Below are 22858 nucleotides of genomic sequence, written 5' to 3'. Positions count from 1 at the left end.
TTAGCAGTTTAACTTGGTCTTCTGAGGTCTTCTTAAGAGGCTGGATCCAAACTGAAGCTGATGTCCTCTCTAGTTACCTCGGGACGCTCGGGACTCTTGGCTAAAGAGATGCGTCTTTAATCTAGATTTAAATTGGGTGAGCGAGTCTGAGCCCCGAACATTATCAGGAAGGCTATTCCAGAGTTTCGGAGCCAAATGTGCAAACGCTCTCCCTCCTTTAGTGGACTTAGCTATCCTAGGTACAACCAGAAGTCCAGAGTTTTGTGATCTTAAAGAGCGTGAAGGATTGTAGGGCGATAGAAGATCAGTTAAGTGCACAGGAGCTAAACCATTTAGAGCCTTATAGGTCATTAGCAATACTTTATAATCGATACGGAACTTAATGGGTAATCAGTGTAGAGATGATAAAATTGGTGATATATGATCATATTTTCTTGACCTGGTAAGAACTCTAGCAGCTGCATTTTGTACTAATTGTAGCTTGTTTATAGAGGAAGCAGGACAAGCTAATAATGCATTACAGTAATCTATTCGAGACGTCATGAAAGCATGAACTAACTTTTCTGCATCAGAAATAGATAACATATTCCGTATTTTAGCAATGTTTCTGAGGTGGAAGAAGGCTGTTTTTGTAACATATCCTTCTAAATGCAGATTGTAGTCTGAAAGATTCTGTGTACAGGTTTTTGGCCCAATAAGTAATACTTCAGTCTTATCTGAATTTAATAGAAGAAAATTACTAGTCATCCAATGTTTCACTTCTTTAACACACTCTGTCAGATTGGATAATTTAGAGATTTCATCTGGTCGTGTTGAAATATATAACTGAGTATCATCGGCATAGCAGTGGAAACTAATTCCATGTTTTCTTATAATATTGCCGAGTGGCAGCATGTAGATTGAAAATAGCAGAGGGCCTAACACAGATCCTTGCGGTACTCCATAGTTTACTATCGTTATCTTAGATTTTTCCCCGTTTAAATAGACAAAATTGTGACGTCTGATAGGTACGACCTAAACCACCGTAATGCCTGTCCCTGAATACCAGTGTAATTTTGTAGTCGATCTAGGAGTATTTTATGATCTATAGTGTCGAACGCAGCACTGAGATCAAGTAACACTAGTATTAAGACACAGCCTTGGTCAGAAGCTATAAGTAATTTGTTTGTAATTTTAACGAGTGCAGTTTCTGTGCTATGATGAGACATGAATCCTGACTGAAATTTTTCATAGATAGCGTTTTTTTGCAAGAAGGAGCACAATTGGACCGACACCACATTTTCTAGTATTTTAGACATAAATGGAAGATTTGAAATGGGTCTGTAATTTCCAAATACATTTGGATCTAATTGTGGTTTCTTAATGAGAGGCTTAATAACTGCTAGCTTGAATGGTCTTGGGACGTGACCTAGAGATAAAGACGAGTTGATAATATTGAGAAGAGGCTTTTCTGCTACAGGTAACAATTCTTTCAGTAGTTTAGTGGGTATTGGATCTAATAAACATGTTGTTGGTTTAGACGCAGTGATAAGTTTATTTAACTCTTCCTGTCCTATAGTTGTAAAGCACTGCAACTGTTCTTGAGGGGCGATAATTGAGGTTGAATCATAAAACTCTGTCAAAGGTATATTTACAATTGTATTTCTGATACTTTCGATTTTCTCAGTAAAGAAATTCATAAAGTCATCACTACTAAACTGTAATGAAATGATTTGTTCTGGTGATGTCTGTTTATTTGTTAATCTAGTCACTGTACTATTTTCTATAAGTTTGCGAAGATGCTCGGCCCTGGCTGATTTTAGAGTCTTTCTATAACGGGACAAGCTGTCTTTCCACGCGATTCTGAGGACCTCCAAACGAGTTTGTCTCCATTTGCGTTCTAGATTACGAGTTTCTCTTTTGGTACAGTATTTTTCTCTATAACCTTTTTAAATCTCATCGGTGCAACAGTATCTAATGTACTAGTAAAAATGGTGCACATGCTGCTAGTCATTTTCTCGAGATCATTTGTGTGTTTAGGTAAGATGAGCAGCTGAGACAGGCCAGGCAGTTTATTTGTGAATTTATCTATAGCTGTCGGGAGAATTGTTCTGCCTAGTCGATATCGCGGCGCAATTTGACAAATATCAGTATGCAGTACGCAAGTTTCAGGTAGTGATCAGAGACGTCATCACTTTGTGGTAGAATTTCTATATCGGTTGGATTGATTCCATGTGATATAATTAAATCTAATGTATGACTAAAACGATGAGTGGGTCCAGTGACGTTTTGTTTGACCCCAAAGGAGTTTAGTAAATCTGTAAACGCAGCCCCTAACGCATCATTTGTATCGTCTACATGAATGTTAAAATCTCCAACAATCAGCGCTATATCGACGTTGACCAACACGTCTGAGAGAAAGTCTGCAAACTCTTTTAGGAAATCAGCATAAGGCCCTGGAGGTCTATAAACGGTAGCCAAAGCAAGCGACTTTTTACTTATATCTGAGAGTGTTACATTTAGCATAAGAATTTCAAATGAATTAAACCAGTAGTTTGTTTTCTGAGTAACGTTAAGAATATTTCTATAGATTGTTGCAAAACCACCGCCTCGGCCAATCGGACGGCATTTGTTTTTATAACAGTAGCCAGGTGGACAAGACTCATTAAGACCGAAATAATCATTTGGTTTAAGCCATGTTTCAGTAAGGCAAATTACATCAAGACTATTATCCGTGATCATTTCATTTAATAACCGCCTTAGGTGTCAGTGATCTAATGTTTAGTAGCCCTAGCTTTAGAAATTGTTTTTGTTCAGTAATTTTGTGAATTTCTGATTTGATCACGATTAGGTTTTTTCTAGATCCTTTATGTTTATTGTTAAACCTCACTATGGCCATCAGCACGGAAGAGCCTAGGACGCTCCCAGAAAAGATTCCAATTATTTATAAAGCAGCTTCTGTTCATTACACCAAGACATCAACCATTCATTTAAAACAAATAATCTACTGAACCTTTCATGTCCACGTCGGTATGTCGGAAGCGGTCCGAACACAATGATCTTTGTCGCAGGCGATGTGGCTCGTAACTTCTCGATCAGGCTCCTGAAGTCCTGAGATGAGGGGTCTGTAGTCTACTTAATTGTATTGTGTATACTGATTTTTCCCTCCCAGCCTCATACTCACTCGTCCCAGAGTGACACACCATAAGCACAACCACACTCATAATGCATATGGTTTGTGAACCCCTTGCAGAATCTGTGAAAATGTGAATAATTTTAACAAAATAAGAGAGATCATACAACATGCATGTTATTTTTTTATTTAGTACTGTCCTGAGTAAGATATTTTACATAAAAGATGTTTACATATAATTCACAAGACAAAAAAATATCTGAATTTATTAAAATAACCCCATTCATAAGTATGTGAACCATTGATTCTCAATACTGTGTGTGGTTACCTGATGATCCACGACTGTTTTGTTTGTTTTGTGATGGTTGTTCATGAGTCTCTTGTTTGTCCTGAGCAGTTAAACTGAGCTCTGTTCTTCAGAAAAATCCTCCAGCTCCTGCAGATTCTTCAGTTTTTAAGGATTTTTTGCATATTTGAACCCTTTCCAGCAGTGACTGAATGATTTTGAGATCCATCTTTTCACACTGAGGACAACTGAAGGACTCAAACACAACTATTAAAAAAGATTCAAACATTCACTGATGCTCCAGAAGGAAACACAATGCATTAAGAGTCGGGGGGTGAAAATGTTTTGAATTTAAAGATCAAGGTAAATTGCACTTAATTTGTCTTCCGGGAAACTTGCAAGTATCTTCAGTTGCTTCCGAAGGGAAGTACTAAATGAAAAAAAAAAAATTTCAACAAAATAAGACAAATTTGGACTTCTTCATCCTGTTCAAAAGTTTTCACACCCCGGCTCTTAATGCATCGTGTTTCCTTCTGGAGCGGACAAGATGGCCGCCTCAGCAGTGTCTACAGACTCCGCTTCAGTCGCCAAATCAGCTCCAGTCTCTGCCCCAAGCTCTGAGGGGGATTCTGTCTCCATCCCGAACCCAGAGGGGTTTCTGTCTAAGCCCACAAGTCCTCTCCTGTCTCAGCCCTCGATCCTGTTTCTGCCTTCAGTCCTTGTCCCAGCACATGGTCCTGGCCCTCCTCCCCACACACAAAATGAAATGTCTACTTTTAAATAAAACAATTCAAAGTTAAAACAAATATTCTCCTGCAATGTAATCTGTATGAAACTAAACAGATGTGTTAACTTTCCGACAATGAATTTGCATTTTGAAGAGTGACTTGATCTAGCCGAGGATACAATTTCAGATGAGTAAGTCATTTATAGTTTTACTCATATTAATTGACATGCTATTTTATATAAACATGTACATATTTTACTAGTCTGGACTATTTCCAGCCAGTTTTCAGAGTATTGGAATTTGAAATATGTCCTATTATAAAACGGTTAGTTCCTGTCCTTGATTCTGAATGGTCAAGAGCAGTTTTCTTCACGATAACACACGGCTATGACCGCTTCACCCAACAGTTCTGTGTATCACTACACAACACCCTTAGCAACCACTCTTAGCAACGTAAACTGTATGTTTTCAATTGATATTGTTCATTAAAGCTTACTGTATTATGTAGAAGTAGGTGTTGTGAAAGAGAGATCGATTGAGAGAGTTTATTACCTGCATTCAGATTTAGCATTTTCCTTCAGGTCAGTCCTATGTTCATAATAAAAAATCTGTTTAAATGTCTGATGTGTTATCTTGTCCTTTTAAAGGATTAGTTCACTTTCTGATTAAAATTAAAATGGAGAAAAATCCTGGAATGTTTTCATCAAAATCCTTAATTTCTTTTCGACTGAAGAAAGAAAGACATGAACATCTTGGATGACATGGGGGTGAGTAAATTATCAGGAAATTTTAATTTGAAAGTGAACTAATCCTTTAACATTGAAGGGGTTTTCATGTGACGTGACTGACAGCACTAGTCAAAGTCAGTTGTCAGTTGTGTCTTGTTTCATGTTCACAACAATTCAGTCTTTTCAATATAAAAGTCTTCGCTACTGACTGACGCTCTCATAAAGACAGTCTTTGCTGCCATCTCCACTTCACATCTGTGACTTATTCATGATACAGCACAGCCTCTTGTACCTTACTGCTTACATAAAATATGTCTAATATTTAAATTGAATGCTGTATGATATAAATATAAGATAAAAAATAATATGAATGTTCAGATTATATTATATTCTTGATTTCAGATAGGAGAGGGAATCTGCCCAGTTAGGAGCAGACTAGGAGAATTTCTGTGAAGACCCAGGATGTTTTTGCAGAACTTGAGGTGGAAAATTTCAACAGGGTTTTTGTCCCACGATTCATAGCTTAATTTAAATTTGATTTCCCAGCCGTACAAAATAATGGGCTTAATGATGCCACCTTTTCTTTATCAGGGTTCCCACTCTTTCATGAACACCAGATTCAAGGACTTTTTAATGCACCGTTTATTTTATATCAAGCACCTATCAAATTCACATCACATATGGAGCGTCATGAGAGACCTCTTACAATACTTAACATTTTAATCCTCCTATTGCATTTGAATCCATTTTAACCCGGAAGAGGTACAGAATCATTAGTACATTAATTTTGGAAATATATTAAAACCGTTTGCAGCTTTCTTATCCCTAATGTTAACAATTATTCATACTAGTTCTGGTTTTCATTTTTTATGAATCATTACTTAAGTAAAACATTATAATATAGAGAGAATATTATAAAAATACATTTTGCAATTGAGTGAAATAAAAGGATTATATGGATCGTAACTGTGGCTTAAAGTCAAAATATATACAATACATTATAGGTATAAGCCTGCAATTCTGAAAAAATAAAGTCAGAATTGAGAGATATAAATGAGCACTTCTGAGAAAAAAAATCAGAATTGCAATTTATATATCACAACTCTGATTTTATAAGACACAATTGTGGCTTTATAATCATGCAATTCAGACTTTTTAAAGGGATAGTTCACCCAAAACTTAAAATTCTGTCATCATTTATTCACCCTCAAGTTGTTCCAAACCTGTTTGAATTTCATTGTTCTGCTGAACACAAAGAAACATATTTGGACAAATGTTTGTAACCAAACAGATCAAACAGACAAGTGGCAAATAGGTGTTAAAATGGAGAAAAAAACCTTGGGAGAAACCAGGCTTACTCGGGGGGCCAGTTCTCCTCTGGCGAACAGTGCTTTGTTACGAGTCAGGTTGCTATCATAAGTCTGATAGGATCGCAACAATCAAAGTATTTATTTCAGTTCCATCCAGTTGAGGATCGTATTCATCACGCCGGTATGGACGGTCTGTTGAGGAACTGTGCTACTGGCTGTCGTGTCGATGAGGCCTTCACAATGGATGATCCAGTTGACTTGATCTCTGCTGATACTTCAGGGCTGAGTTGTGGTCGAGTCCAGTTGAGGATCGTATTCATCACGCCGGTATGGTCGGTCTGTTGAGGAACTGTGGCACTGGCTGTCGTGTCGATGAGGCCTTCACAATGGATGATCCAGTTGACTCGATCTCTGCTGATACTTCAGGGCTGAGTTGTGGTCGAGTCCAGTTGAGGATCGTATTCATCACGCCGGTATGGTCGGTCTGTTGAGGAACTGTGGCACTGGCTGTCGTGTCGATGAGGCCTTCACAATGGATGATCCAGTTGACTCGATCTCTGCTGATACTTCAGGGCTGAGTTGTGGTCGAGTCCAGTTGAGGATCGTATTCATCACGCCGGTATGGTCGGTCTGTTGAGGAACTGTGGCACTGGCTGTCGTGTTGATGAGGCCTTCACAATGGATGATCTAGTTGACTCGATCTCTGCTGATACTTCAGGGCTGAGTTGTGGTCGAGTCCAGTTGAGGATCGTATTCATCACGCCGGTATGGTCGGTCTGTTGAGGAACTGTGGCACTGGCTGTCGTGTCGATGAGGCCTTCACAATGGATGATCCAGTTGACTCGATCTCTGCTGATACTTCAGGGCTGAGTTGTGGTCGAGTCCAGTTGAGGATCGTATTCATCACGCCGGTATGGTCGGTCTGTTGAGGAACTGTGGCACTGGCTGTCGTGTCGATGAGGCCTTCACAATGGATGATCCAGTTGACTCGATCTCTGCTGATACTTCAGGGCTGAGTTGTGGTCGAGTCCAGTTGAGGATCGTATTCATCACGCCGGTATGGTCGGTCTGTTGAGGAACTGTGGCACTGGCTGTCGTGTCGATGAGGCCTTCACAATGGATGATCCAGTTGACTCGATCTCTGCTGATACTTCAGGGCTGAGTTGTGGTCGAGTCCAGTTGAGGATCGTATTCATCACGCCGGTATGGTCGGTCTGTTGAGGAACTGTGGCACTGGCTGTCGTGTTGATGAGGCCTTCACAATGGATGATCCAGTTGACTCGATCTCTGCTGATACTTCAGGGCTGAGTTGTGGTCGAGTCCAGTTGAGGATCGTATTCATCACGCCGGTATGGTCGGTCTGTTGAGGAACTGTGGCACTGGCTGTCGTGTCGATGAGGCCTTCACAATGGATGATCTAGTTGACTCGATCTCTGCTGATACTTCAGGGCTGCGTTGTGGTCGTGTCAAGGCGCAGGTCCTCGATCTCACCTGGATAGGGCCTGGATCCGGTTGACTACGGTAAACCTCGGGATAAACAGAAAGACTAATATTAGCGTAGATGCCATTCTTTTTCTGATGTAACGAGTACATCTGGTGTTATAGGAAGTGTTCCCGGTTCCGGCTGACCTAATTTATGCAGCCTAATAATCCTTTAACGGATCTGAAAATATAAATTGATAATGTGTTATGTGTATGCTAGGTTAAAGAGATGCGTTTTTAGTCTAGATTTAAACTGACAGAGTGTGTCTGCTTCCCGAACAATGCTAGGAAGATTGTTCCAGAGTTTAGATGCCAAATAGGAGAAGGATCTACCACCTGCGGTTGATTTTGATATTCTAGGTATTAGAGGCACCAGGTCTGCAACTGACAGAAAGCACTATAGCACGATACAACAATATTTCTTCAAAAGCAGATCATGGAGACCTTTTAATCGTCCACGATCAAAATCGCACACACCTATAAGAACGTTCATTTCAGACACAGCAAGTGTCACAGCTCAAATGTCTAAACCCTGCCTAATAACAAGCAAGACGAAGTACTGCAATGGAAAACATTCGGAAACTGATTGTAAAATAATGTTCCAAAACAAATATACTATAGGACAAATAGGGGCATGTTATAATTTTCACAAAAATTATTTCACATTTAATTCAAGCACTTTCAAGGACCAATATTTGTTTTCAAGTATTTCCAGGCCTTGAATTCATTTGTCTGAAAGTACTTTCAAGTCGCGTGGGAACCCTGCTTTATTTAAAATCATGGTCATGGTCATACAGTGAAAAGGCCAATAGGTCTGGCCCCTGAACACCGACTCTGTATAAGAAAGGGTTTAATTGAATCCTAATTTTCCTCACCCATGGTGGTGGATCACAGAAGAGAAACTTTGCAGAACGTACAAGCTGCTCTTACTTTCCACCAAGATCTCTGGGTTACTTTCTGTGCTTGCAAATGAATAAAACACATTGCAGTAGTGTATTTTCCTTTGTTAGACACATTCTACCTTGTTATCTAACATTTTCTCTATATCCACAATTTTGCTTTCATATATTGAGTATTAAAATTCTTGGTCTGGCTTGGCTGGACTAGCTTGTGTTTAAGGTCATAATGTTGGCTATTGAATATGCTGAGGGAAAAAAAAAAGAGTTCAACATTTGTTAATACACAGTGAGGAAATCACTTGGGGCTGACACAATCATGATAAAATTGAGAAATATGTAAGAATATCACTTAACATCTGTTGTGAAAGTGATTGTGAAACAGCCTGCTGTTAATACAATGAAAATAGATAACGATTTCACAATGAACCACAAATTCAGCAACCAACAATAACACCAAATATTCACAAAAATAAATTTCACTCATTCTACATCCATAAAGGTATAAGAGGCTCATCACACGTACACTGAAGACATGAAACGCATTTTGCTGCACAAAAGTGCAAAGATCTTGTTAAAGTCAGTAATCAAACAAATTGATCATGTGCTCATGTGGTTTGGCCAGATGTTCCGCCCTCTTCTGTTTTGTTTAAAAAGACCCAATGTGCTATGACTGCATTTCATCGGACCATCATCTGGGCTAAACGTACAAAAATGGTAAGTTTAATAAAGCTACTCATCAATACAGAATTTATACATAAACATTTACCTTATGTATACCAGTCTTTTCTATAAGTTTCTAGTTTTTCTCTTTACAGACATCTTTGGCTCTGGTTTTGGTATTTTGTGCCTTTGTCTCTTTAAGCGATTCTGCCTGTTTCCATGAACTTCTAAAACCAGGTAAATAAAACACATACACATAATAGCATATTTTGCATATTGTGAATGAATATTTTAATGCACTACTAAGACATTTGAAAGCCTTTTAAAATCAACATGAAGTCAAAATTTGGAATACAAGTGCATGATTCATTAGAGCATCATCAGTTAATCATTGCCCTGCTGTTTTGCAGCAAAACAAATATTTAGGTAAAATATCAAAATGTATAAATGTTTCAAAGAAACTGTGTATAACTATTAACACAATTACTTTAAATTTTTTATATAGGGGCAAAATATTGTACAGATGGCTATGATAAATCCCGGCATCCAATAGGAAGTACTTGGACAAACGACAGATGCACCAGATGCACGTGCTCCTCCAGCATGATGGACTGCTGCGACACGTAAATCATTTAACATGTTAATTGTTGTCAAAACAAAACCAAATATGTTGTTCTTTAAAACTAAATAATTTAGATATGTCCCTCAGTTTCAGTCACAGAGAAAACTTTAGACAATAACAAAAAATAATAATTAAATTCATGAACATAATCTACCAAAATAAAAAATAAAAAATCAAGCTATAAAAAGGTTTAATTAATTAACATAAGGTAATGCATTTGGTATTACAAAATATATATATATATATTTTACAGCATTTAGTAGTCAAGGTTAATGTTAATTTATAAATATTCTAATGTTCATTGCGGTAATTCATGATTGTTCATATTACATTAACTTGAAATGGTTAATATGTATCAGTATATGTAAACAGTAACAATAACTAAGATTAATAAACGCTGTTAAAGTATTCTCTTGTGGAAAATAAGTGCGCTTAATTATATCGAATGTGCATTTGTAGTTTACATTAAATCTAAAAAGTATATTTTCACAAAACTACTTGCAGATGTATAATAATAATGAAATAAAAGACAACTTAAGTGTATTTAAAGAGACACTGTTTGACTGACTGTTTCTAAAGTATACTTTTAAAAAGTGCACTTTGTAATAATGTCAAATTAAAATCTTACTGTAAAGGACATTTTAAATCAATATGTTTCAATAATCTTTTCTTGTACAGAAGTACACTTATTTTGATGTGTTGACTAACAAACTAAAGCAGAGGTAAAGTACTTGATTGTAATTTTATCTGTAGTGTGTTGTTTGATATTATTTAAAGTTAATATATTTTAAATTGCAACTTTATCGTTACAAAATATTTGAATACATGAATACAAATTTCACATAACCACATTAACATAACCACATTTCAAAGACATTATAGAAGTAATTATGAAATAACATTTACTTAAGTCCTACTTAAGTGGATAAAAAACATTGCATTTAATATAAAGTATATTATTTCCTTAAGTACTTTTTTTTAAAAGTATACTTCTTTTTCACAAATGTTTTTCATGTTGCATTCACCTTTTTTGTATTAAAACAGATTCATATCACAGTTTGTGCTGTGCTGTGTTTTTAACACAATTCATTCATGTTTGCAAACATAAGGGATAAGCTGAAATTTATTTCTGTGATTATGGATAGCATTTTGTACATTTTGTATGTCAAGAAAGTTCCACTAAAGTAATATGTCCTTTTTGTTGTAGGATGGGTAGAGCGATTATCAAGACTGAAGGGTGCATTGTGAATTATGATTACAGCACATGCACATTTAAAGTGTTTCATCCAGAAGATCCCACCTTTAGGTGTTCCTATGGTGCTGTTGGAAAATAATTTCCAATGATTGAAAATACAAATCAGTGATGTGTATGTATTTTGACTAAAATCAATATAAACTGCTTTTGGATCCAAACTGGACTACCAATTGTAATTAATTACACAACTAAAAAAGGTTAAATCTTGTTAACCAAAAGGTCTGGCATTCAAGGCTTTCCTTCTTACTTTTATCACAGAAAAAGCTCTTATTTTTTAAAATAAAGCTAATAAGACAACATCTTATATCTGTAAAATGAGTTTATACCTAGCACTAGTCCATGTATATAGAGGCCAATATATGCTGGAAGATAATTTTACTGTAAATGTAAAATAATTTTATAAGGAAAAAGTATGAAGTTACCTTATTGTTTATGATTTGATTGTACTGTTTACTAATTAACTGAATTGTTAAAATTACTCAATTGAATTAAGATTTTTGTATGTTTATTTCATGATTAAATAAAATATTCTCATTACACATCACAATAAACTTTTGTGTGAAAGGAACATTTATAACCCCACTTTTGAAAACCATGAGAATACATAGTTTAAAGGGTTAATTCAACCAAAAATGAATTACTAGGGCTGGGACAATATATCGATGCATCGTGTTTCGTGGATCGTTTCTGATATTTTCCAAATGCATCCCAAATCGTTTCTGAGCTTAGAGTTTTAATTTCACATTTTTAAGCTATTTTTTATCCGCATGCTCAAATGCTCATGAAGAAGAGCGCTTGTGTGTTCGCCTGAGTCTGAGAATGTATTTGCACCTCAGAATGCTTTTAGGATGCGAAATTAATGTAAACAGACCACTGCAAACACCCTTGTAGTTCGCTTCAAACTTTTCAAATTTTATGAATGATTATTTTATAGAAGATTCAAGTGGTGTGTGTAAGGAATTGGAAGGAAGCAGAGTATGTTTCTGTCTGTTTCTAAAGCATGCAGTGCTGCTGTTGAAAACTAAGCTTAGAATCGATTCGAGAAAGAATATAAGTATATTCTTTCTCGTAATATAAGAGATGTCTAATACTATTTTTTGCATTCTGACTAATTTATACTGTTAAAGAGTTGGATTCTCATGCTAAACATGGCCAAAGTTTCAAAAAATGAGTTGGACGTATGACGTATGATAGTTTTTTTTGAACAATGGATGCAGTTTGTTTTTCCGGGGCAGCAACAGAGTTGTGCAAGTGTGTTTATTTGTTTCCGGCACTTTTGTGACGAATGTTTATAAACAAGGCCCAGTTAGACGCTGGATTTGCGTATTATCTGTTTTGTTGGCAATCGGCACATGCATATAATGTAAACAGCACAAACACATAGTGAATCAAAAGTTATCCAGGGATAATGCGATGATGTATTATGCTCGTGACTCTATAGCTTCGCCCACGGCACGCCTCCAGGAGCTCGACTGTTTTCGGAAAGAAGTGGTACAGCTGTATCTATCTTTTATAAATATGATAAAACACTTCGGAGATATGAAGGATGCAATACTACTCTATAGGTACTCAAGATTAACATGAGATTGGCAAAAACTGTTTGTGTTGTGTACCCTTTAAGAAATAAAGTACGATTAGGTATTTACCCCTGTAATCGAAACTTCACCAACACTCACACAAAGTTTTATTAACAAAGTTCAGGAGGAACACGTTCAAATGATCTATCCAATCAGCACGAGAGGAGGCCTATATATACGAATCCAACTCACCTATGTTCCTCAACAGTTTTCAGCATCCCTCCGGCCACCCCGACTCCTCACTCTCTGCTGGTTCCTATCACAGTCAGGGTTATGGGGGAGTACTCTGAGCTCGGGCCAAAATATCGAGCTTGGAGCCCTCTCCTCGGATGGTACACCAAATAAATATACATACTTTCTCGTGAAACACATGTTGGGTTTCCATGTTTTATGGGGGACTTCCTGTAGGCGTAATGGTTTTTATACTGTACAAAGTATATTCTATCTGCCTATACTAACCCTACCCTTAAACCTATCCATCACAGCAATTGTTGTCTAACATTATCTCTATATGTGTGCACAGGGATGGGCAGTATTTCAGATACATGTATTTAAAATACGTATTTGAAATACAAAATACTATTTTGTATTTTGTATTTTAAAGCCTTTGGAAAAAATCAAATGTAATTTGTATTTAAATACATTTAAGATGAGTATTTTTGTATTTTCAAAATACTCAAAATACTTTGAGACAGTCAACCTCTTTATCAGGGTGTTGTTTTCATGCATCAACTAGTTGTGTTTGAAGCATTAACCTTACTGCATGTTAGGGATGGGTGATATCATATGACAATATCGTAGATTCGTAGCGATGATATAAATTGTGAATCGATGGAACTTTTTCTAAATCGTTTACATAGATAGGACTTTCCGCTTTCTCTTTAGCTTTGTGCAGTTGAAGCCTTTTTTATTCTTTCGCAATTCGCATGGCTGTACGCCATGAACCTGCTTACTGCGCGTGCTCCTCAGTAAACCTACGAGGCTTTTATGCTTGACGTGCCCTCCGTTGTATAATTCTGTGAAACGACAGAGGGCGACTCTGATTAATTGTTCTCCAAACCACCAAAAAGCAGCGATGAGAGGAAGTAGTTTGCCGAATAATTTGTCAAACACCTCTTATACTATGTCAAACACTCGTCTCATGAGAAGTTTGTGAATAAATGGATTTCTTTACATGTAAACCGATTAGGTTGTGGGTCATTTTGACGACACATGTGAAAAAGTTTTTTAGTACACTTCTTAAACCCTAACCAAATAATCAAGTTAAAGGGTCATGAAACCCCAAAACACTTTTTTTTGAGATGTAAACAGATATGTATAGGCTGCACATCATTGAAAAAAAGGTACTCATTAATGTTACTCATAAGTGAAAAATAGTTATTTTTGCATTTTTCAGAGCGATTTCTGTCTTCCTGTTTGAAAAGCCGAGTCGGAGCAACGTCACAAAATATGACGTCATCGTGTACTTTCGAACATGCTGACGTAGACCGTTTTGAGCGATTCTCGACATATATTCATGACATAAAGCTCATTCAATCCAATCACTGCGCTGTAGTATGCATACGATATGAGGAAGTGTCACTTTTCTTGCCTCGGTCTCTTGTCATTCAGAGACATATCATTGTTGCTCGTTTCCTCAGTGCTACAACACAATGTGTTTTCCTGAGACGCGACCAGAGCAGAGGTTTGTGTGCATGTGGATTGTTTTGCTGTAATCTACCAGCACAAATGGAAAATATGTTCGCGTGAGATCGCATTACAGCAGAGAATTCAAATGTCACAAAAGTGCTGCTCATTCACCTCTGCCTGCTCTAGCTGCGTTCAAGCGCGTGAGCCGTAGGCTGTTTCCCTCAGCACAGCAGCACATGTTTTGTTTGTATTTTGCCCGCGATGCGGTCAGAACTGGAGTTTGTTTAAAAGACCTCCGAAGAACAGGCGAATCTCAACATAACACCGACTGTTACTTAACAGTCGGGGTGTACGCCCCCAATATTTGCATATGCCAGCCCACGTTTCCAACATTATAAAAGGCATTAGACAAGGGCAGCCAGTATTAACGTCTGGATGTGCACAACCAAATCATCAGACTAGATAAGCAAGCAAGAACAATAGTGAAAAATGGCAGATGGAACAATAATAACTGTCATGATCCATGATAACATGATATTTTTAGTGATATTTGTAAACTGTCTTTCTAAATGTTTTGTTAGCATGTTGCTAATGTACTGTTAAATGTGGTTAAAGTTACCATCGGTTATTACTGTATTCACGGAGACAAGAGAGCCATCGCTATTTTCATTTTTAAACACTTGCAGTCTGTATAATGCATAAACACAACTTCATTTTTTATAAATCTCTCCAACAGAGTAGTATTAGCCGTTAGCCACGGAGCACTATCAAACTCATTCAAAATCAGAAGTAAACAATATAACAGTATACAATACTCACATAATCCGACGCATGCATGCCGCATGCATGACGAACACTTTGTAAAGATCCATTTTGAGGGTTATATTAGCTGTGTAAACTTTGTTAAGGCACTGTTCAAGGCAAGCGCGAGCTCTGTGGGCGTGGACCACGGGATTTAAAGGGGCCGCAGCATAAAATCGGTGCGTTTATAATGATGCCCCAAAATAGGCAGTTAAAAAAATTAATTAAAAAAAATCTACGGGGTATTTTGATCTGAAACTTCACAGACACATTCAGGGGACACCTTAGACTTATATTACATCTTTTAAAAACATAATCTAGGGCACCTTTAATTTACAACAGAACAACGACGGTCATTGCTCATAGTTTCTTTTGAGCTTAATTTAAACTATAATAAAGTAATTATGTAGCGCGCGCCGGCGCATTTGCGCATGCAATTCTTGAGTGCGCGCCACGAGCACAGTATAACGGCTGATTGGACAGTCGAGTTAATTTTTCTGAGTTTTACCGACAGCCTGACAACATATCATCTGACCGCAGTTCACTGTTGTTCAACTGAAGCTCCCTCGTCGTCACCTTTTCCGCGATCGTCTGACTTGCGCCTGGCGCTGAGGTGAAGTCAGAATGCGCGTCTGAAAAGTGTCCCGTTTGTTGTGGTCGTAAAGAGACAGTTCTATATAAACGCAGTGTTTTACTTGGTGATTTTTTTTTGGTATTTGATATGCTCTGTTGGTGTTTTGTGGAGTAGCATCACAAAAAGTAGCATCATAAAAAAAAATCCCCCCCGGGGATAAAAATAATTCAGCAGAGGTAGGGATACATAGACCAGAAGGGGGGAAATCCCCCCGTCCCCCCCTACAAATCGCACCCTGTATATATATATATATATATATATATATATATATATATATATATATATATATATATATACACAGTCCCCTCCAAAAGTATTGGAACAGTGAGGACTATTCCTTTATGTAGACTGAAAACATTTGGGTTTGACATCAAACAATTAATATGAGACAAAAGATCAACATTTCAGCTTTTATTTCCAGGTATTTACATCTGGATCTGATACACAACTTAGAAGATATAACCTTTTGTTTGAACCCACCCATTTCTCATGTGACCAAAAGTATTGGAACAGATTAACTTAAAATAGATTAAAGTGAATAAGACTTAATATTTAGTTGAAAATCCTTTGCTTGCAATAACTGCATCAAGCCTATGACCCATTGACATCAACAAACTTTTGCATTCTTCTTTTGTAATGCTTTTCCAGGCTTCCACTGCAGCCTCTTTCAGTTGTTGTTTGTTTTGGGGGGTTACTCCCTTCAGTCTCTTTTTTAGCAGGTAAAATGCATGCTCTATAGGGTTTAAGTCTGGAGATTGACTTGACCAGTCTAAAACCTTCCACTTTTTGCCCCTGATGAACTCCTTTGTTGCTTTGGCACTGTGTTTTGGGTCATTATCTTGCTGCATGATGAAGGATCTCCCAATCAGTTTGATTGCATTTTTCTGTAAATTGGCAGACAAAATGTTTCTGTACACTTCAGAGTTCATTTTGCTGCTGCCATCATGTGTTACATCATCAATGAAGATCAATGAGCCCGTCCCAGAAGAAGCCATGCAAGCCCAAGCCATGACATTACCTCCACCGTGTTTCACAGATGAGCTTGTATGTTTGGGGTCATGAGCAGATCCTTTTTTTCTCCAAACTTTAGCCTTTCCATCACTTTGGTAGAGGTTAATCTTTGTCTCATCAGTCCATAAAACTTTGCCCCAGAATGTTTGAGGCTTGTCTCTGTAGTTTTTGGCAAATTCCAGCCTGGCCTTCTTATTCTTCTTGCTAATGAGAGGTTTGCATCTTCTGGTGTAGCCTCTGTACTTTTGTTCATGAAGTCTTCTGCGGACAGTAGACTGTGATACCTTCACTCCTGCCCTCTTGAGGTTGTTGCTGATGTCACTAACAGTTGTTTTAGGGTCTTTCTTTACAGCTCTCACAATGTTTCTGTCGTCAACAGCTGATGTTTTTCTTGGTCTACCCATTCGAGGTCTGTTACTTAGTATACCAGTGGTTTCTTTCTTCTTCAGGACATTCCAAATGGTTGTACTTGCTATGGTCAATGTTTGTGCAATGGCTCTGATTGATTTTCCATCTTCTCTCAGCTTCACAATTGCTTGTTTTTCACCCATAGACAGCTCTCTGGTTTTCATGTTGGTTACACGTCTAACTATAAATGCAGTCTGCACAGGCAAAACCCAAATCTGAAACTGAGTGCAGACATTTAGTGCTATTTATTGTTTGAATAATCAATGTAATAGGACACACCAGGGCAACAAAACACACCTGTCAGTCACATGTTCCAATACTTTTGGTCACATGAGAAATGGGTGGGTTCAAACAAAAGGTTATATCTTCTAAGTTGTGTATCAGATCCAGATGTAAATACCTGGAAATAAAAGCTGAAATGTTGATCTTTTGTCTCATATAAATTGTTTGATGTCAAACCCAAATGTTTTCAGTCTACAGAAAAAATAAAGGAATAGTCCTCACTGTTCCAATACTTTTGGAGGGGACTGTATATATATATATATATATATATATATATATATATATATATATATATATATATAGATCATTTTTATTTATTTAAATAGATATTTAAATTATTATCATAATTAGATAACTTTGCAACCAACACAGAAGAGACAAGCATTATTTCTGCCACCTGTAGCCCAAATATCATTGCATGTCTTTGTATAATAACATATACAGCTTGAAAGAAAGAAAGAAAACTCTTTACATGTGCTCGCGCTCATAACCGCTGAACATCTGAACACCTGAACACAAACAATGATCAAATGTACATTGACGGATCTTCTTCTGTCTGTTCCCTTTCGAAAGGGAACTTCAACTCTGCGCTGATTGCGCTATGGGGAACGTCACTCGTGACTCGTGTTCGAAATGCCAAAAATCACAACACTCCAATCCTATTGGCCGGCGACAGCCTATGACGTCAAACGTCATGAACCGTGACGTATAAAGGGAGCGCCTGAGGAAGCAGTCAACATCTTTTTGTCTTTTCGGGACTGTTTTGTTCGTGCCATTGTTTCACAAACTCCGGTAGGAAATTACTTCTTTTTTGTCTGCAAACGTTCAGGAGAATGTGTTCATCCGTGTCCCCTGGTTTGACACTTGATGTACACGTTTCTAGCGTATTCTGTCTGGTGAGGAGCGAACGCATAGATGTTGCTTGAGGGCGCCGTCTATTTGTGTTTGTCTATTATTCACTGCGAGCGTCTCTTCTGTTCGGACGCTCTGTTCTCATTTGACACTCTTTCCGAGGGAGGAGGTGTCTGCATCTGTGCCTGTCATTGTAGCCCCGTGTGCTGAGGCAATACGGTTGCTGCAATCATAGGGCTCGCAGGTGAGCTCGCTGGGATGTCTGAGAGAATTATATTTTCTCTCAGCTTCCTGGAGCTGACGAGGGTGTATTGTTAGATGACTGTGACGTCCGTGTTCGATGTCGCCGCGTCCGACAGCGACAGCTCCTCTGGCTGCTGGGTATGTGAGCCGCTGTGTTTTTGGGACGTGCTTTTCGGCAGACTGCAGCTGCCGTGAGTGTGCGTTAAGAAAGGAGCCGCGCGCGGACGGTTCGACGAACGGTTCCTTTCTGTCCATGAATATTGCGGCTCCCATAGACTTTCCATTCTCTCCTGATCTCCGCGTTTGAGATCGGGAGGGCATGGAAAACCCTCCTGGCCGTTCAGATTTGGATCTGAGCCAGACAGACGGGAGGAGGAAGAAACAAGAGTAATGGGTGATCGATTGTAAACACCATTGCGTTTGTAATCGATTCCCCAGCTATTTAAGGGCGATTTTATCTACCCTCTCCTCTTCTTCTTCTTTCACCTCCCATAAATATATATACATATATATATTTCTACTTGCTCAGGTGTTTTTACAGTTAAGCTGTCGGCTGGCCTTTTTCTAAGGCTGCCTTCTGGCTTGATAGTGAAAGTGCTTTTAGGCTTTAAAGACCTTTTGATTTCTTCCTTCTTCATGCTTTAAATAAGGAGGGAATATCTTTGTTCTACGAGCCGCAGGAAGGTAAGCTGGGTCCATATTTTTATGTTTATAAAAAGTGTGGACTTTGTTTCTCCTGTATAGCTTTCCTGAGCATGTAGTCAGTAAAGTTAGAAGGGGCTTTTTTTTGGGCAAAATAACTAGCATTAGGTTGGCTAGTTTTCAAAACATGCAGGCCGCTTTATGGCCACTATTTTGTAGCCTCCTATGTTAGAGTAGCTTCTCAGCTAATACTTTAGTTTGGTTTGAGTTAGCACTCATCGCTTCAGTTATTTGTGTATAGGATGGCTTATCAGCCGCCTGGCACTGTTTGCTTGCAGTGCTTCATTTTCTCCTCATACTTGAAGGTTTCAAGATGAAGCCCAAGCTTTGCTTGGCCCAGTAGGCCTTAGCAAGCGGCTAGGCTAGAGCTAGGTTAGGTGTTTGTTTGTTTACATTCCCCTGTTATTTACTATCCCCTTGTGGTCGTATAGTTCCTAGTTCTAAGGGAGTTGGTGGCCGTTTTTGCCCATATTCCCCTTCATATTTATGTGAGCTTACTCTAGTGCTGCCACAGGTTAACACCTGTTTCTGTGATAGTAGGCTGTGACTGGCCTCTGTCTATGAATGTGGTGTTTTATTGTACTCCCCGGTTAGGGTTTGTGTTTCACTGAGTGCATCACCTGTTGGATTGCACACTCGGGGTGAGTGTAGAGAGTCCTATTCTGGTTAGAATAGTATATTCTCGACTTCCTCCAGTCGATCATGACCACAGCAGCTGTTTTACACTTGCTGTTAGATTGTTGGCTCTTTATTATAGCCTCTCTTTATTACAGCTTGTTTTTGGGGCGCTGTTGGTTTACGATCACTAGTTTGCTCACGCTTTTTAGCACTGCCTCAGGCTTATGCTCACGTTATTTGAGGTGTTAGGCCTTATAGGCCTTCCTTAGACCGTGATAGCATATTTATATGTACATTGCCTGTTGGAATGTGTAGGCTTAAGCTCAGGTTGTGTAGCTAGTTCCCCACAGTTATCGTGTAGGGTCTAGAACTGGTCCCCTTTGAGCATTGGCCCTGTTATGACCACGGGCTGGCGCCACATGGTGCTTAAAAGTAGTAGGCCTTACCAGGCCTCCTTTGTAGCCTCTGTGTTGGCCCAGCTGGGTTGGTTATATCTAGATTCTCTCCATGGTTAAGTCATGTCTTATGACACATGCCGCCATTGGCCACGCCCCCTCCGTACGAATAAGCCTTAGTTCAGGCTTTTCGTTGAGTTCTGTGGCGTAGTGTGTACTTCTCCTACCTATGGGTCTTTCGAGTACTGGCCTGTTGGCTGGCATTTGTCATAAGTTACCACTGGTTGTTACCATGTGTTCATGGAGGTTGTAGGCCCTCATCAGGGCCTCCTTTTGTTCTGCATGTTGGCACAGCTTTGTGTAGGTTTTTTGTATGTCTCTTCACCATGGGTGAATCGTGATTGCACTAGCTGACGCCGCATGTTTCACGAGTCGTAGGCTTTCACAGGCCTCCTTTGCTAACACGATGGAGTTTGGCTTTGTACTCCTCTCGCTTAGAGAGTAAAAGGTACTTTTACTGAGTACATTTCGAGTGCATTTGCTTCCTTAAGGATAACACTGCCACGAACTGATGCCACGTGTCTGCTGAGGTTATAGGCCCATGAGGCCTTCTTTAGCGCGTGATGGCGTACGCTGTACTCCTCTTGCTTAAAGAGTAGAAAGGTGCTTTTACCGAGTACACTGCTCGTTGGATTGTGTTGGATGGGCTGTTTCGTGGGCACTCACAGCTACCTAATCATTTGGTTGGTCATGTGCTTAGCATGCTATGTTTTCAGTTGAATGGCCTTATGGGCCATCCTGAATACCACCTTATGGACTGGGTTCTTGTTGTGATATTAGTTCATTATAAGAACTTTAGTTATGTTGTAGGCCCCTTCTGGTCGGCCTCCATGGCTATGTGCCTACAGTATGGTCTGTCTGTTAGGTTGAGCTTCGTACTTCCCTTTGGGTTGACTGTGTAATTGTGCTTAGCTCCCTAAGCTGGTCATTGGTTGTAGACTTCTGTGAAATCTCCCATTCAGACTGGCCCCAGGCTGGTTTGTGCTCCCCTGTACCAGGGTTTTTTTCTAGCGCACAGCCTCCTCAGCACTTTTATTAGAAGCTGAGTAGATCCTAGGATGAGTGGTCGTACTCCCCTCATACAAGGTTTTATAGCGCTCAGCTGAGTTCCGCTCTCCAGGATGCCCATCTCTGCGTGTGGGTTTGAGTTGCTTACTGCCTTTTCACAGTCGCTCTTTCCTGCTCTCCTCTTTGGAGTTTGCGCTTGGAGATTCTGTGTATCAGACAAGGTTGGCCAGGCTAGGATTGGCTTTCCCTAGATTAGTAAGGCCTCCTTGGTGGCATTAGGGGTGATTTTGTCCCCCCCTAGTGACTGGCCAGGATTCCTTTTGGACTCTTGGCCACATTCCCTTAGAGGGACCACTTTCTATGGTTTATTGGTCCCAGATGCTCGAGCAGCCTTGGCAGGCCTTTTACGGAAGGACTCTTTTAGGCTCAGCTTGGGCTGTTGGCCGTAGGGAATGCTGTCACTGACAGCCTTGGAGAAATTGCTCCCGGTTTTTCCCTGGAACTGCCGGTCGTTTGTCCAGACATTTTGGGCATGCATTCTCCTCTAGCATGGTGGCGTGGGTATATCGTTCCCCATAGCGCAATCAGCGCAGAGTTGAAGTTCCCTTTCAAAAGGGAACGTCTCAGGTTACGCATGTAACCATGGTTCCCTGAGAACAGGGAACGAGACTCTGCGCTTTCCAGCCATGCTTCGAGATGCCTGCTGAACAGTCCCTCAAAGACAAAAAGATGTTGACTGCTTCCTCAGGCGCTCCCTTTATACGTCACGGTTTGCGTCGTTTGACGTCATAGGCTGTCGCCGGCCAATAGGATTGGAGTGCTGTGATTTTTGGCATTTCGAACACGAGTCACATTCCCCATAGCGCAATCAGCGCAGAGTCTCGTTCCCTGTTCTCAGGGAACCATGGTTACATGCGTAACCTGAGACGTTCTCCAATATGTAATAAAATGTATATTTCTGCAGGTGCGTATAAACTGCTTAACTGTATCAACGTACGCAAAGGGGTTCATTTTCAAGACGAACCGGTCACCGGCACCGCCACTGTGCAACCGCGGGTGTTCATTTCTCTGAACAATGGTATCTTATTTAATGTATAAATTAAGATATATGTCCATAAAAATGGTAAAGAAATGCTACACACTGTTATCATGGCGTAATAGTCTGTTTGGTTGTAAAATGTCGGCTATTGGCTCTGTATGAATTGAAATCAAATGAAATCGATACCTGTGTGGAATTGTTCCCAGACATCATACGCAGTTCAGCTAATAAAGATCTTCATCGCTGGCAAACAATATGATGCATTTGCAGATTTGCTTTTAATTGACTATAGGTCCACTGCCACTTCATCCAACGCTCTGAGTGAGAATTAGAAACAGCTTCAGACGATTCAGTGCGTGCAGGAAATGAATCATTCGCAAACCAATTTAGACAGTTTTGCAAACTTGTTTGATCAAGTCTTTGAACAGAATCGACTCAATAGAGTGATTCATTTGTGAATGGGGCATCGTTCATGAAAAAAGAGACAGCGCGCTTGGAATAAACTACGCATTTCTTAA

The 22858-nt window shown here is 39.2% G+C and overlaps 1 protein-coding gene across 1 annotated transcript; it reads left to right on the top strand.

Annotated features, from left to right (window-relative positions):
- The first annotated feature begins 9052 nt into the window (after positions 1–9052).
- On the top strand, positions 9053–11333 carry LOC125279807 (beta-microseminoprotein J1-like). Its single transcript, XM_048209846.1, has 4 exons — positions 9053–9258; positions 9360–9441; positions 9710–9827; positions 11034–11333. Exons 1-4 carry the CDS (start codon positions 9211–9213, stop codon positions 11158–11160), a joined length of 375 nt encoding a protein of 124 aa, XP_048065803.1. The 5' UTR covers positions 9053–9210; the 3' UTR covers positions 11161–11333.
- The last annotated feature ends 11525 nt before the right edge of the window (positions 11334–22858 follow it).

This window comes from Megalobrama amblycephala, linkage group LG12 (genome assembly GCF_018812025.1).
Source record: "Megalobrama amblycephala isolate DHTTF-2021 linkage group LG12, ASM1881202v1, whole genome shotgun sequence".
NCBI lineage: Eukaryota > Metazoa > Chordata > Actinopteri > Cypriniformes > Xenocyprididae > Megalobrama > Megalobrama amblycephala.
The sequence above is the reverse complement of the archived record's forward strand: the minus strand, read 5'-3'. Positions and strand labels throughout refer to the sequence as shown.

Coding starts and splice junctions, on each gene's coding strand:
- LOC125279807 (XM_048209846.1), top strand. CDS start 9,211: ATGACTGCATTTCATCGGACCATCATCTGGGCTAAACGTACAAAAATG. Junction 9,259..9,359: donor GGGCTAAACGTACAAAAATG/GTAAGTTTAATA, acceptor TTCTCTTTACAG/ACATCTTTGGCTCTGGTTTT. Junction 9,442..9,709: donor CCATGAACTTCTAAAACCAG/GTAAATAAAACA, acceptor TTTTTTATATAG/GGGCAAAATATTGTACAGAT.